The sequence below is a fragment of the Elephas maximus genome, chromosome 15 (assembly GCF_024166365.1).
Source record: "Elephas maximus indicus isolate mEleMax1 chromosome 15, mEleMax1 primary haplotype, whole genome shotgun sequence".
Lineage (NCBI taxonomy): Eukaryota > Metazoa > Chordata > Mammalia > Proboscidea > Elephantidae > Elephas > Elephas maximus.
The window spans coordinates 29,923,306-29,940,747 of record NC_064833.1 but is presented as its reverse complement, the minus strand read 5'-3'; the positions used below and the strand labels follow the sequence as shown (position 1 = coordinate 29,940,747).

At 34.4% G+C, this 17,442-nt stretch overlaps 1 protein-coding gene across 3 annotated transcripts in view; it reads right to left on the bottom strand.

Moving 5' to 3' along the window:
* The window catches only part of CSMD3 (CUB and Sushi multiple domains 3), a 1,374,620-nt gene that overhangs the window by 375,670 nt on the left and 981,508 nt on the right, over positions 1–17,442 (bottom strand). For all 3 annotated transcript variants that reach the window (XM_049854130.1, XM_049854131.1, XM_049854132.1), the window contains one exon: positions 9,807–9,963. In XM_049854130.1, the coding sequence (XP_049710087.1) occupies positions 9,807–9,963 (157 nt within the window). The remainder of the gene's footprint in view (positions 1–9,806; positions 9,964–17,442) is intronic.

The following is a 17,442-nucleotide window of genomic DNA, read 5'->3' as shown; positions in this document are numbered from 1 at the left end:
TATGTGACATTAGTTGCACTCCCCCTTTCAACCTTGGATTTCTTGTGTCCATTCAGCCAATTCCTGCCCCTTCCTGCCCTCTTGTCCTGCCTCCAGGCAGGAGCCACCCTTTTGGTCTCATGTATCTGATTGAACTAAGAAGCACACTCCTCATGAATATTGTTTTATGTTTCCTAGTCTAGTCTAATGTTTGTCTGAAGAGTGGGTTTTGGAAATAATTTTAGGAAGATAACCATTTATAATTTTTGAGTCTATGAAAGTTAAGGATTTAAAAGAGTCTATGGGAAATGATTGCTATATATTTCCAGTTGTTTTCAGGAATTCAGACCATAGAATTTTGAGAAAAATTCCTAATTTAGAGTTCTTTATATTTTAATGAGGATATATACAAAGGAGAATGTCAACTTTGCCACCTCAAAATATCACAAGCAGAAAATACTCCAAGATCATACACAATGGTTATGATGATCCCCTTTGATCCAGACATAATAAAGACTATAAAAAGAATAGAGTTGAAAAATAATTAAGCATTGCTTTTTTTTTCCCTCATTAATCAAACTAATTGAAAAAGAATTTGACACACATTTATTTCTCACTAATCAAACTATATTAAGCATATAAAGCTTTGAAACAACAAACTTTAGAAGAAGGCTTTAAGAAAATAGCCATTTATAATTTATGAGTCTAAGAAGTTAAGAATTTAAAAAAGCTTGTGAAAATGATTGCTATATATTTTCAGGCATTAAGATAAAGGATTCTTTTTTTTTTTTTTTAAATTAGTGATGCTGCAAACTATCTATAAAGTTCTGACTAGAAAATATGCTACCAACAAACTTTCTTAAATTATAATCTGTAGGGCATAAAAAAGTGAGTGATATTATTAAAGGTACTACTTTGTTTCTTGTATATCATTCATATTTCATTCTGGGATGGTGATATTCACCTTTGTCTGAGTATTGATTTTTAAACATTGGCCATTTGGTATTTGGCCAAAATATATAGTTGGTACATTCTAGATATGCCTAGAAGTGGAATTTTACTAGATATTGCCAAATTACTCTCCCATTTGGCTTTACCAATACACATTGCTCAAAATTTATGAGTTCCCATTCCTTCAAATTCTTATCAGCACTTGGTATTGCATGGATTTTTAACTTTTACCAATTTTATAGGTGTGCAATAGTATCTTATTTTGGTATAAATTTGTATTTATTTAATTCCTAATAAGTTGAAAATTTTGTTTGTTTTATATAAGGACCATTGCAGTAGAAGCTGTTTTTTGCCCATATTTTTCTTTTAGGCTGTATTTTTTCTTATTGATTTGTGGGACTCCTTTATATAAACTGTATGTTGTTCTGTTAAATTCTTGTAAATCTTTCCTCCTAAAATATCGTCTTTTTTTACTTTATTTATAATGTGTTTTGATGTAGAGAGTTTATTTGTTTGCTTGCTTTTGATGTTTAATGACCAGTGCTGGGTTAAGAAAACATAAGATACTAAGATATTTTGAGTAGCCAAGATCTTATATAGGCATTTAGAGGCTTTGACAATTTTGGAAACGCAGAGGGGGTGAAGGTTATAAGACCACTGATAGTTTTCAGAAAACCCGGGAGTTTAGGGAAGCCACTGCTACATACAGCCACTTGCAACAACCACACTCCTATCTGCACCTGCTGGTGGAAAATAACAATTTCTTTTATCTATTCTACATTTCAGCACTCATAAGACAGCCTTTAAATGACTGAATATAAACAGATATCTTTGCAGGCAAGAGAGCCTGGAAAATGAAGTTTCCAGGCTTTTAGTTACCACACTTCAGGGGAGTGCTTAGAAAGGCAGGGACACAAGAAACTATTAAGAGATTTTTGGTTGTATATCTTGTTTCAGGGGCCCTGGTGGAGCAGCGATTGTTTGGGGGCTAACCAAAGAGTGGGCAGTTCGAATCCACCAGCCACTCCTTGGAAACCCTATTGGCCAGTTCTACTCTGTCCTATAGGGTCGCTATGAGTCGGAATCGACTCAATGACAGTGTTTTTTTTTTTTTTTTAATGTTGTTTTAAGGAGCCCTGGTGGTCAATTTTTAAGTGTTCCACTGCTAGCTATTTTAGTGGTTTGAAACCACCAGAGACTCCACAGGAGAAAAGACCTGGTGATCTGCTCCTGTAAAGATTACAGCCTAGAGAACCATATAGGGCAATTCTACTCTGTCAGATAGGATTGCTCTGAGTTGGCATCAAATCAAGGGCACCCAACAACAACATCTTGTTTTAGACATTTTTTTTTTCCACATTAAAGGAATAAATATTCTAGGCCACATTGTTTTTTTCTAAAAATTTTAATTTTCATACTCACAAATAGGTCCTCAATCTGCCAGAAATTAATTTTTAAGTAATGTGTAAGTGAACTAGGTTATATATAATGAACAAAGGAAGCTCTTTCATGGTTAACACTACCAACAACATAGTGGTAACTAAAGCATCTATAATAATGTTACATACTTATAAGGCTGGTAGGTGAGAAAAGGCTTCACAAATAAGATAATGTCCATCTTCAATTTGAATATAAAGTTTGAAATGGCTATATTCCGTGTGGATTATTGAATCATTTCAAAAAACATAAACAGAAGGCTAAGAGGGTCCAAATATATTTGAACTTTTCCCTTGGGAAAATGGACTTTTCTACAGTGAGTTGTTTAGTAAACTAAATATGCAGAAGAGGTAAAAAGTGAACATCTGAGCCCAGAGGTATTTCCTAAAGGCTGGGCATCATGGGTATTTACTAGACCTACTTTTGAGAAGACAGTGCTATAATCCATCAAAAGGGCACAATTTATCTCTGTAAAAAATGGTTGTTAAAAGTACCCATATTCCTTTCTGCTGAAAAAGTGGGGCTAACTACAAATATATAGAGCTAAAAGAATCTGCCATGAAACATACCTTCAAGAAATAGAGTTTATAGATTTAATGAACAACACAGAAGATATTAGGACTTAGTCATTCCCTGGTAGTAAATTTGGCCAATAAGAAAGCATTCAGACTCTCAAATTTAAAAAGAAAAAAAGTTTCTTTTCGAAGAATTGCATTAATATTATTTTTTAATATTTATATAACAATAAAGAGACATTAAAACCATGAAATTTTAAATATAAAATATCCATAACTTAAATTGGGAGGAAGTATGATACAGTGGTTAAGAGCATGAACTCTAAGAGGTAGAGCCCCTCAGTTCAAATTCCACATCTGCACTTATTAGCTGTGTGACCTTGGGCAAGAAATGTAACTTTTCCATGCTTCATTTTCCCTCCTTTTATCAGTGGGATAATAATAGTACCTCCCATAGGTTATGCCTTTAATCTAGTACCCAAAAACCCAGTGCCGTCGAGTTGATTCCAACTCATAGCGACCCTATAGGACAGAGTAGAACTGCTCCATAGAGTTTCCAAGGAGTGCCTGGTGGATTCAAACTGCCGACCCTATGGTTAGCAGCTATAGCACTTAACCACTACACCACCAGGGTTTCCTTTCAACCTAGTAGGTAGTAGATAAATGGTAGCTATTATTATTTTAACTCTTATATTTAAAGTTATGATAATCTTAAAGGTCTCTGCTTGCATTTTTAATAAAATATAAATTCCTTCCTATACTCCCCTTGTCCCTGCCTAGAATTCAAATTTAGCTTTCATTTTGTCCCATTCTTCTTGCTTATTCAGTTCTAGCCATATAAGTCAAGTTCAGGCCTCTCTCAGGCCTTTGTACTTACTGATCTCTCTGCTTAGAGCCCTCTGCCCTTGGAACTTGATGTGGTTGCCCCTTCTGACCATTCACATATCAAATCAGAGGACACTTCTGAGACTGTATGGCTGAACAAACTAGCTACAGTTGCCCCATTTCCTATACCATCTATCCTAATTCCCTGTTTTAAATTAATTCTAAATGTAGTTATTTCATCTTTTATTTATAATTTTATTTTCTATCTTTCCTCACTGAAAAGTTAGCTAGTTCCACGTGAGCAGGAACCCTGTCTTATGTGCTGTTCTCTTCATCCTCAGAGCATATGAAGTTCCAGTGTAAAAGAAAATATAAATCTACTATCAAATAAATATTTCAACAATAAATAAACTACAGTAGAGGAGCAAGAGGGAAGAGATGACAGATGATCAAACAAATAATGTTTATACAAAGTAGCATTTCGTGAGAGGGAGAGAGTAAAAAACACCAGATTCTTGACAATAGATTCTTGAGATGTGTATTGAGTTGCTGAGGGAGTCTTATCAGAGTGTCCAGTCTGGTTTGGCTGAGTTCCATTGCAGCGTTATACAGAGCAAAGTGATTTTTGGGGAAGATACCCTATTGAGATATTAACTGATCATTTATTCTTTCAATAGTAGAAGAAAGAAATGGCAATTTTCTCTCCTCTTTTTCCCCTTTACACTCTAGGAAAGACAGCCACATTCCTATGAAGTCCTTGTCATAGGAGAATTAACGACTAATTTTGTTAAACACACCCGTTGCCGTCAAATCAATTCCAACTCATAGCAACCCTTTAAGACTGAGAATAATTGCCCCATAGAGTTTCCAAGGAATGGCTGGTGGATTCAGACTGCAAATCTTTTTGATTAACAACTGTAGCTCTTAACCACTGCACCCTAAAAATATGCCTCATCTTTATCTGGGATGAGACTTTATTTCTCAAGGACAGGAGTAACCAATAACCATTGTCCTAACAACAGAAGAATAGATTACCCAAGGAGGGACTTTAGTTCTAGAGTTTGGAAGAATGGAAGAGCAGTAGCCTTCTCTAATAGCCAAGGTCTGATCACATTTGTCATGGAGGTTTTATATTGAACCAGCCTAACTGTACATACTTCAATTGAATATTCAGACTACAGCTGACTGAGAAACTTATTTGGGAGAAGGCTGTGCTCCTAAAAGACTAAAAGAGATTTTCTTGGCAACTATAAAGGCTGAATACTGAAAAGATTTAATTTGCTTTAGAAAAAATAAAGGATTGGGACATCTCCTGCTCTCAAGAGTGGTAGAAAATTTTCATACCAGCTATGCATATACTTTTTTTTGCTAAGAAGGTGAAAGAAGCTCATTGTCTCCTTAGTATACCAGGGCTAGAAATAGTAATGGGTGAACTAAATGCTTTTCCTTTTCAAGCACCTAGGAATTTCTGGGATGCAGGGCACCACTAATCATAAGATTGTGCATTAATACAGTATCTTTAAACTTAAGTTTTTTTCAGAATATTTGTGATAGCTGTGCACTGTAGCAGACACTGTATATTGTCTTCTTAATATCTCTTTTTTCTATTCTTCCTCAATAACAAAACTATGATGTGGTTCCCAGAGGTAAGATAACCATAGCAGACGGTATGTCCTGATGTCCTAAGACTAAGCCAATCTCTTAGTCCTCCAAACTCTTAATTTGCCAACTTGCCTTTCTGAAAAATTAAGGCACACTCATATGGCACAGTTTGGGACAAAGATATACAGGAGATATCTAATGTGGGTATAGGGGAAAATTTTGCATCCCTGATAAAATGGACATATGTGGTTAACTTTACCCATTTCTCCCTTCTTCTTGCCTTGAACATGCTCAGAGTTGCCTTAGCCATTTTGAGATCTTGTCACAACAAAGCATAGAACAAAAAGAGAACATTTTAGAGATGTCATGGCAGAAAGATAGGGGTAGGATTCTTTTTTTTTTTTTTTTTCCATAATTTTTATTATGATTTAAGTTAAAGTTTACAATTCAAGTCAGCCTCTCACACAAAAACTTATACACACCTTGCTACATACTCCCCATTACTCTCCCCCCAATGATACAGCCTGTTCCCTCCCTCCACTCTCTCTTCTCGTGCCCATTTTGTCAGCTTCTGACCCTCTCTACCCTCTCATCTCCCTTCCAGGCCGGAGATGCCAACATAGTCTCAAGTGTCCACCTGATCCAAGAAGCTCACTCCTCACCAACATCCCTCTCCAATCCATTGTCTAGTCCAATCCATGTCTGAAGAGTTGGCTTTGGGAATGGTTCCTGTCCCAGGCCAACAGAAGATATGGGGGCCATGACCACTGGGGTCCTTTTTAGTCTCAGCCAGACCATTAAGTCTGATCTTTTTATGAGAATTTGGGGTCTGCACAGGGGGTAGGATTCTTGTTGACTTTGTTGAACAGTTGAATCAAGACCTTCCTACCACTGCCTCTAGACTTTTTATATGACAAGAAAATAAACCCTGACTGTTTAAGACATGGTTAGGTTTTCCATTAGTTGAAGTCAAAAGCAACATCTTGGCCACTGTTCCTACTAGTCTGTTTACAAGTGCTAGTGATTATGTAATGAATGGACAATAAGACAATTGAGATAAAATGCACCTTAAGGGTCTAAGCTTTCATATTTCTTCACATTTATCTCAGTCACATGCAGTTCCTTCTACCTAAAACTGAAAACAGTCAGATGACAATAAGTAAAATCAAGCCAAAAAACTGGATAATGGGAAAAGAGTGATTATTGTTAGATAAGTGGGTGTCCTTAGTAGCGTGGGCAGAAAAGACCTGTTTGTGTTGAGACTAGAACTGAGAAGTCAGACATGAAGAATTAATTTGAGTCAGATTATTTGCTGTACTTGCCCTGAATATGCTTTGTTTTTCCTAATTTTTGTGCTTTTTTCCTTTTATTTTCTTTGTCTGGAATATTCCTCACCATTTCTGTAAGCCCTAACCCTACCTTTACTACCACCTCCTTCATGAAATCTTATTTGACTGCCCTCCTCCCCCCTAGCCAAATGACCTCTCTTCTGTCCCTAATTCTCTCATTGTTAATCCTGGAACCTTCTCTGTACCATTCAGATAAATAACTGTAAGGAGGAACATACCACAGAATGTGCAGGGGTGGAATTGACCTTAGGAATGACTGGATACAGGAATGAAAACACAAGAACATGGTCTTTTCCGTTTTTCCTCATGTTTGAACGTCTTAAGCACATTCTCTCATATTCACAAATTCATTAACTACTATCCATAAGAATTTTATGAAAAATTAAAATAGTGGCCTAGTAGAACCTTCTTCTTGTATCACAAAAACATTTTATAAAATCATTATTCAAATGCATATGTAAAAAAGAAAAAAAAACAATTAAACTAAAATTGACTAAAGATATTTTGAAGAGAAATAGCACCCTCAAGAACTGTGCACTGTATGTTTGCAAACAACTAAAACCACAATACAAAGTAATAATTGTTAAATTAATTGTAGATTTAAACTACTGCAAAAGGAATGTTAAAAACGCCATTTAAGTGGCTCGGGGAGTCATAGGTAAGCTTCAGGGGCAAATATTTGAGATGGGTCTTGAAGCTCAATAGTTCAATTGGTCCCCAAATTCAGGAGAGCATGGAAAGCAACCTGGGCACAGGTTGTTTAAAATCAAGTATTATATTTGGAGGATGGGAACAAAATTCTTTCAAAGCAAAGAAATCCGTGGTTAACTATTAATATAACTGCAGAGACATAGAAGGGTTTTCCATTATAAAAGTAAAAAGTAACACTTAGGACCACTACAGTTAAGAACAGGTGTGTTCCTACTTCCAGGGGTCTCCCCAACAGTGGGGCTCAGAACAAAGCTTTCGGTTCACAAAAATCTTAGGGGCATTTACTGACTTCTAGATATCGAGTCACTTTGGAAGTAGGCTATACACATTTTAGTTCCAGATATGAGACTGAAACTTTTTAGTTTCAGTTCTAAGACTGAAAAATATTTTTAAATGAACATTTTCCCTTTAAAAAATGATGGTTTCTGTACTTTCTAATCCTATTGCTTCCAATTGTCATAACAACTGACATCCCATAATGAACAACTAGAGTTATTAAGAAAAAGAGTCACTTCAATATTCGCTTTTTTGGGTTTTTCTTTTTTGACAGCCTTTAGCTCACACTAATGACAATAAAGTCAATGATTTTACTCAGTCTAGCTCCTGAACACATCATTAAATTTTAAATCCAGGTATGTATGCTCTTTGATACCCAGTATTCTTACATCAATAATCTCAAATTACATAGATTATATATATATCAGATGAAGAAATTTAGCTTTCCTTTGAAAAAAGCATAAACATTTTACACATAAAAACAACTAAATTATGTAGAACAAAGAAAGGTTATATGGTATGAAGAAACACTGAGCCATTCATTGCAATATAGCCTTAAAAATGATATAGCCATTGCAACTCTGTTAGAAAACAGAAGAAAAGAAAAAGGAAAGCAGAATAAAAAATGTTTGCCTTTCTGAGCTGACCACCCCAGTTATATTTGAGCATTAGTCCTCAATACCATAAATTTAGTCCATCACAGAAATACCTAAAACCCTATTTGCTTGGGTTTTCATTACCCTTTGGAAGGACTTCATTAGGAATCACCTTGTCCACAATAGTTCTGAAGATTTAAAGAGTGTATTTGGCATTCACTTTGTTAATTTACATTTTAATGTTAATAATGCAACAATTCCAGCTCAGGTAGGAAACAAAAAAAAAAAAAACACAAAAAAAACAAGTAAACATGGAGCAGGAGTAATCTCTCATTATTTTGAACCAGGGTATTTTAATATAATGAGTCATTATACTCCCTTGTTTCCTATTTCTCATGACATTAAGAAAGAGTATTTTCACAATGTATAATTTGATTCAAATCCCCTTTAGGCTCTCATGTGATTATCTTGAATGCTGTAACCCTTTTAATTTCTGAGTTTTTGTAATAGTTTACATTCATCTGACTTCTTGAGAAAATTTACAGGGGACAGTAGACTTTCTCAAATTTTCTAGCAGTAAAGATTTCTGAATATTGCTACCTAATTTGTTATATTGAGTATTCTGAACTTCTAATAACCAATTTGATAGATTGTAAATTAAACACACAGCCTATAACCATCTGTTTACATTCATTTTATTTTTTTTAATATAGTGTCCTACACACAGTAGAAACTTAATAACTGTATTATTTAAATAGGTTTTATTGTCCATTGATATAATTAATCTGTTTCTTATTTTATGCAACTTTTAAAATAAATTCATTTAATTCATATAACAATCAATTAAACCCATCTATCTATGGCTTTTATTCTTTGGATTTCTACCTATTTAGTTGTTGCTGACTTTAGTACAGCAAGTGTTTACTATTTTTTTAATAGTAAACAAATAGTCTTTAGCTAAAGACAAAATGAACTGAAAGCTGTATCTACTCTCTAATGTAAAATCACCTGGACCAGCTAGTGATCATTAGTGGGTGACCAACAATAATCACTCTACAGGTATTTTTGGCATTTTGTAGTTACAGATAGAAATTTAAATATTGGATTTCTATCTATTAAAGAGCTTAGATCTATTTATAGCTATTAAAATATTATATGGACAAAATCACACCATTAAAGAAAAACAAAAATCTAAGCCCAAATCACAAATTACTTAACTTCTCTGAAACTTAGTTTCAACTGACCGTACTCTAAGAGTAGAAATTATGTTGCCCAAACCCCAATACAGTGCACTTTACATTGTACCAACATTCCCCCAAAAGTGATACTCGTTGCATGTCAGTTACCTAAGAGATGCTACTTAGTTTTCAACTTAGTTTCAACAGTTAGAATACCTATAACCTACAGGGATGTTGGGAGGGTCAAATAAAATTATATACATAGATGGAGATTCCAAACTGTAAATTGTTAATCAAAGGTGGCTATTACTTCACCTGGTGCATCAGGATTATTGAATAAACATCCAGCATGAGTGTTTGATCATTTTATTCTTCCAAAATACTTACTGGTATAGACAAGTTGAAAGCCTTCATCTGTCCCCTCAGCATCAGAATTAAATTCTAGCCAGAGCTGATTGGAAGTACTACTAAGTGTCAGTCCTCGCATTGATGCACCAGTAAAAGCACCCAGCAGATGAGTCGTTTTATCTTTTCCATCATAAATCTGCAAACACATTTATAATAAAAATGTAAATGTGTCAAAACAACCATTTTAGAGCATGTACATATATCTACGGAGAAAAGGAAATTATTGGTAAAGTAAGTATGATAGTCTTCTTAAATCAGCTCACTAAATGTTTCCAAGGGCGATTAAATACACTAGTTTCTAGAAATATCAGGCTGAGAAAGTTAGAATTCACACAATTTTAAAATTCCAAGCTCAGTCAACTTGACATAATACACAGACTCATTTTATATAACTTTTGTTTTTATTATTAAAATAATATTTTTTGGTAGATAATTAAAAATTGAGAATACTTACAAAAAGATTGGTATCCAAGATTATGTATGTCGTTTGTTTTTCTGCAAATTTCTCAAGGATAACAAACACCTGCTTTCCCAATAACATGATAAAGATAAAACATACTTCTTTCTTGTACAATTTCTGTAAGTTATCCATTTTCTTTAACTTGTTTCATTTTCAACATTTTAAAAGCATTAAGTTAAAAGAGTTACTAAGTGCTTTCAGAAACTAATTTAACAAGGCAAACGCATAGAGAGACAAGATTAAAAATCTCCCCACATATCCCTTCATTCTCATCCTTCTCTGGGTATAACTTCTATTCAAGCTCATACAATAGAAAACAGTATACACAAACATGTTTGTAAAAAATTGTAATCCTATGGTAAACAGTGAACTCTAACAGGGTGTTCTTTTACCAATATATTATAGACATCTCTTCAGGTCAGTAAATATAGATACTTCTTTTCTGAGAGTTCTATAATGTTTCATACAACGACACTGCCACAACTTGTTCTACCATGTCCATATTCCTGAACTCAAATTTTTTGCCACTACAGGTGACCTGACTCTAAGAGTAGAAATTATGTTGCCCAAACCCCAATACAGTGCACTTTCCATTGTGCCAATGTTCCGCCAAAAGTGATATTCATTACATGTCAGTTACCTAAGAGATGCTACTTAAATGGTAAACAATAGAACTTTTTATAATTATTGTATTTACTAATCTGTGTGATGTATTATCTCTGTGCTAATTTTTCTGGATTTAGCTTAGGAAAATCTATTTAGAAGGTTTTTTCTATAATTTGTACTAAAATATTTGTGCAGTTTTTTTCAGATTAGCATTATCAGGTTTTAGTATTAAAGTTACATTAACTTAATAAAGTGAATTAGAAAATCTTGACTATGTTTCTAACATCTAGATTACTTGAATAAAATGATGAGTCTTTTTCTATCCACAGACTCAAGAATTTCTTCAACTCCAGGAAATGTTCTTGAGTCTTGTTATTTAGTCACTCCTTGTCTATTTTTCCACCTGGAATGACTGTCATTTGCATATTTTGGCTCTAAAACTGCATTAAATTCACTTAAATTTTGTCTTACGAAGTTTGCCTTTGTATACTTCCTCTGTATCTTGAAAAAATTCTTCCACTTGATCTTTCATATTAGCAATTAGAATTTCCATAGTGACTAACTTCTTTTTAGGTCTCTTATTAAAATCTTAAGTTTTAAAATCATGGGTTAGGTTCTAGAAAGTCTTGTGTGTGTGTGTGTGTGTGTGTGTGTGTGTGTGTGTGTGTGTACTCTACATTATCTTGAGATTTTTTATAACTTTAAAATTTTTGGAAACCCTGGTGGCGTAATGGTTAAGAACTACAGCTGCTAAGCAAAAGGTTAGCAGTTTGAATACATCAGGTGCTCCTTGGAAACTCTATGGGGCAGTTCTACTCTGTCCTATAGGGTCGCTATGAGTTGGAATTGACTCGATGGCAACGGGCCTTTTTGGATTTTGGTTAAAATTATTATCAAATTTATTTTTTAACCCTTCCATAGTTTAAATTCAGTACATATCATCCATGTTTGCTATTTATCTTGGTCCTTCTCTGGTTACTGAATTCCCTTAAGTATATTTTTATTTACCTTTAGCAAGTCATTGACTTATGTTTTCTTATTACCTCTACAGCTAATCAGGTTGCTAAGCCTCCCAAAACACTGACAAACAAATAGTCCATGAAATGCCCAGAAAATACAGCTTTTGTGGGCCAACAGGGAACTGGCAAAGAGTTACCCTTCTGCTGAACTATAGGGAGAAAGCTTCTCTTTTTCTTGTTCTTCTTAAGTAAAAGTAGTACCACTTTCTCTACCCCTCAGACATACAAGTATAATTTTCCTGTAAATTCTTAGGATCAGTAGATTCAGGTATTCCCTTCTAAGACCACAAAAACAAGTAGCCCCAGTTTAAAGAAATTTACAGATTTCAGCTGGCTGATCTCCTTGAGGGAGTATAGTAATTCTGGGTCCCCACATCATGTGTAAACCATCATGCCTAAACACAGGTCCACCCTTCTGTGGCTTGTGGCTCTAAATCCAGTGCCACATAGAGTAGTGGCTCACAGGGCTTTTTCCCTCACTCCATAGTCTCCATCAGCTCTCTCTCCCATTCTTTGATGTGGACAACAGACAAAGATCTTATTTGAATGCTATAAAGACAACAAACAGATCTTACAATAAATACTATACAAATGCAGCTTTTTTTTTTTTTTTTTCCAGTGTACCTCTTCTAACTACCCTATGCTTCTACATAGACATTCTGAAGTCTCCAATGACAAGTCCCCTCTGTCCTCTCCCTTAGTGACTGGAGGAAACTACAGCCTCATGTGCACCCCCTAGGCTCCACCAGTTTATTTACTTGTTTTTGTATTACCACAGAGTAAAAAGAGGGAGGTAGAAATAGGAGGGAAAAAAAGAGGAATTGAGAATCTTGAGCTTAAGCCAACTTGGTCAACGGGTTCTTAACAGCAAATGTTACTACATTCTCTCTTCTTTTTTAAAAAAGGTCAGTCTGCCAATAATTTTTTATATCTATGCTGACTATTTGGAAACCCTGGTGGCATAGTGGTTAAGTGCTACAGCTGCTAACCAAAGGGTCAGCAGTTCAAATCTACCAGGTGCTCCTTGGAAACTCTATGGGGCAGTTTTACTCTGTCCTATAGGGTCGCTATGAGTTGGAATCGACTCGACGGCACTGGGTTTGGTTTTGGTTTATGTTGACTATTTAAAGAGTATTTGGGTACTAGACAGAGGGCTGTTTGGGAAAAATCACTAAAATAATATGGGACTAGTTTGAACCCCTCAAAAGAATCTAATTTTTGTTAAAATCAGTTTCCATTTTAGTTATCAGCAAGAAAATATCTGTCTTTAATAAAAATGAAACATGTCTTGAGGTTTGTGAGCTCAGGTCTATTTTTTTTTTATTTTGATTACATAAGACTCAACTTTCATTTTTTAAGAACAGTAGTCATCGGGGATAATCCAGAGGTAAGAAAACATTGCTTTTGGGAAAATGCAATTTTTATCTCTGTAGTTTCAAGTGTGGAATATTCTCAGAAGTCTGACTCTGAATACATTTATTTTATGACTCAAAATATTACATAGTTTATGAATTCTGTGGCTGTTGCTGTTTGTTGCCATTGAGCTGATTCCAACTCATGGCAATGCCATGTGTGCAGAGTAGAACTGCTCCACAGGGTTTTCAAGGCTGCTGGCGACCTTTCAGAAACAGGTCACCAGGCCTGACTTCCAGAATGCCTCTGAGTGGATTTGAGCCACCTATCTTTCACTGGGTTTGGGTATCTTTCATTTATTAGTCCAGCACTTAACCATTTGCACCACCCAGGGACCCCAGATCTACAGTTAGAGTCGCCCATTCACAAACAAATCATTTACCCAGCAGATCCAGTGGATCTTAATATAGGGTTAATATTGGGAAGGTAGCCTCAAAGAAGAGTTATTTTCTTTTTTATCCCCCTTACTTCTCACCAATATATGAGTTCATTGCTATCAAAAATACACATAATTATTTCTTGGTTTAAACTAGCTCTGCTTTCACATATGGGTTCAGGGACTGTTTCTCATATTTTTATTCTAATTAAGATCAGAATCTGCTACAATATATGAGACTATTTTCCTTTCCTTTTTAAAAAGTATGTCATTAGTAATTATTATTATCATTTTCATCATATGTCTTAATCACTATCCATTTTTTTTTCTCATAAATTTAGAAAGCTGAGAAAGGACAAGATAACTGCATAATATTGTAATTTTTAGTTGGAAGTGAAAGGGCTCTGTGCTCCTCATAGAATAGTTCTGTTACTTAGAGCTTAATTCAGGTAACAAAAGATTTTAAATCAAATTTAGAATTTTAAGTTGTCTTAAGAATTACTATCATGGAAAGCATTGAGGACTTCTATGATTAATTTTGGAAGCCCTGGTAGAGTAGTGGTTAAGTGCTAAGGCTGCTAACCAAATGGTTGGCAGTTTGAATCCACCAGGTGCTCCTTGGAAACTCTATGGGGCAGTTCTACTGTGTCCTATAGGGTTGCTATGAGTCTGAATCAACCCAAAGGCAACAGGGTTTTTGGTTTATGATGTTAATTAGTACCTTCAATGAAACACTAATTTGTTAAATAGGTTACAACTCATTTGATTTTCTTCCAGAAAAGACTAGAAGTTAACACTGACATGTTTCAATTATCAAACCTTTTGTAGTGGGTCAGGGTGTGAAATTAGTTATGATGTACAGACTCTCCTAGATATGTCAGGCCAAACCTTATTATGATGAACTGCTTATCAAGACTCAAAACTATATTGTTATGAATGATATAATAAATGCATGATTAGAAGGTATATTCTCAGTCATTTCTCTAAGCAATCATGAAGCAAGGTGTTCATGGAACCCAAGAACAGAAAGTAAATAAAAAAGTAAAATCAAGAGAGAAGTTGCACATATGTCTAATCATACAAACATCTACATTATTCCTTCTCCTGGATACTGGAATTTTCATTTTTGGTCTTTTGTTTTACAGATTTATTTGTAAGTTTAAATGATTTTTTCTGGTAAAGAGATTAAGATGTCAGAGTTTGAACGAAATAGAATAATTTCTACTGTAAATCAAAAAGGACTTTACTCTGAACTTAATTATGTTCTCTCTAAAGATAATAATAAACACAGTAGAGAACTTTGTTTGTATTCAATTATTTTTGTCTTTTTTAAACAGTTATGTAATGTGTCCTTAGTTATATGAAATAGTATGTTCTAGTGAGGGGGCACAATGAAAGAACAGCTTTCCAGGGACATTTCCTTTGTGGCTATACAGGCCTCGATTTAAGTCCCAACTCTACCACGAAAGATGTAGTCTGTCACAAATCATTTCACTTCTCTGACCCTCAGTATGGGACAGGGTGGAGGGTGTTATAAGGCCTAACATAGCTTTCTAGACAAATGGCTATTTAGAGAGTACTTCTGAGAGGAGAGTTAACGAAGAGACCAGAGAACAAACTGAAAGGATGAATATGTATTTCCATATATACCGTTTTTTTAAAAAAATCAATTTTATTGATATAAAACAGAGGTTGACAATTTTTTTTTTTTTCCAGAAAAGGGCTAGATTTTAGATTTCGTGAACCATATAGTCTCTGTCACAACTATTCTTATCTCCTATTATAGCATAAAAGCATCCATGGAGAATATGTAAATAAATGGGAATGACTATTTTCCAATAAAACTTTACGTACAAAAGAGGTTTCAGACCAGATTTGGCTCATGGGCTGAAGTTTGCCACCTCTTAAAAGATGCGTAGCATGCAATTGCAAATAATAATAAAATAAACATATTCTTTATTATAAATGCCATATAGTCAATCGATTCTTACAAAATGTTTTCGTGGATTTTACCAAACTTTTGTATGTGCAACTGATGGTTGCAACTGACAAAAGTAATCCCTAAATAAATATTTCTTAAATTTTTAAAAATGTTAACAAGCACATGAAAGTGTAATTTCAAAAACAAGATTATATCAGAATTCACTGGTTTATCAATGATGTGAGCAGCTTCTTGCTAAGTTTAATGATTTTTCTAATACTAGAAAACAGATACCCTTGATTTGTTGTGCTAGTTAGAATATAAAATCTAAAGACACAATCCATTTCTACTTAAGTCCAGGTAATGAACAAAATAGTAAATTCAGCCTTGATTTGCAGTGTTTGCCAATTTTGGTGGTGTAAATGTTCCCACTATGCCAATATCAGATTACCAGTGTGACATCACTGAATGCACAGTTGGGAAGATATATGAAGAAGCACACCAGCACAGAGTATTTTCATCATATAAATACAAAATGCATACGTAACCTCAAAAGCTCAGAGAATAGAAAAATTTTGTAAGATAATTAGTAAATGAAAAGTATTTATTGCCTTTGTTGTTAATATAATTCGATTGTAAGTTAAATTAATCGTAATGTAATTAAATTTTTAACAATGGCTGTTTAACAACCAGCTGTCAAAATCCTTAACGTTTTCACAATAGGCTTTTATAAGTCTTAATAAACCAGCTCCAGCACAGCAAAGACTCATACATAGGATGGGAAAAAGCAACCTGAAAATAACACATTTTGATAATTTTTTTTAAAAAAGTTAGTAACTTCATTATTATATCTCTAGAAAGTGTTATGTATCAAGTTTTTCACCTATCTATTTTTTTGTAATGAAAAATAGAAAGCTCATAATGAAACTGAGGTTTAGAAATGTTAATACTTTTCCTAACCCTTTCTCTCAGTTTCAGAACCAATTTTGAGTGATTTTACTGACTCTTCTCCATAATCATGCATTTAGACTATGTTTTACATAAGAAGTAAGGCTTTAAACTATACAATGCTAATAATGGTAAAAGGAATGCCTTGAATTTTGTCCTACTACATCCTTTTTATCTAAACATAATGCTTAGTCTTTATTTGAAAATAAAAACAAAGACAGCAACAACAAAAACAGAAATAGTATTTCTAACTGGTATTCGGCATTCATTCTATCAGGCTGACAATGGGAACAATTTCTCGCTGATTGTTCAGAACCTACATATAATAAATGTTAAACATATAAATTTTAAAATAAATTATGTAAATAAACATATAAATGTTAATTGAATGAATTAATTAGATTAGATATTTCTAGTGGGGAAGAAGGCAGGGGAAGTTCAGTATTTTTGACAGATCTTATGCCCTTTGAGAGGCAGAGAAGAATACATGACAGTTAGACCCCAACCAAAATACGTAAACATTCCCTAGACAAGTTAATTGGAGAACAAATGAGTTAGGTTCTGACTTAAGTCTCCTGTTATTCATCTTAGGTTAAGAGGTGATAAAATCTGAAGATGGTTTACAGTCAGAGAATAGAGGGAACCTGTGCCTTGCTTTTTTTCAGTTTCCAGGAAGGAGGCAAAACTGAACAAAGAAGAGAAATAGCTGTATGGCAAGGAAATTGGGCCTGAGACAGCCCCCATGTAATTCTGGTGTAATTCAGCATGATGTACAGATCAGGCGAAAAGTTTCTTATGCCATGGAGAGCATGTGAGACTATGCCACTAAGACCTAGTGGATGCAAAAGACTTCGCAGTTGGGACAACTTGGA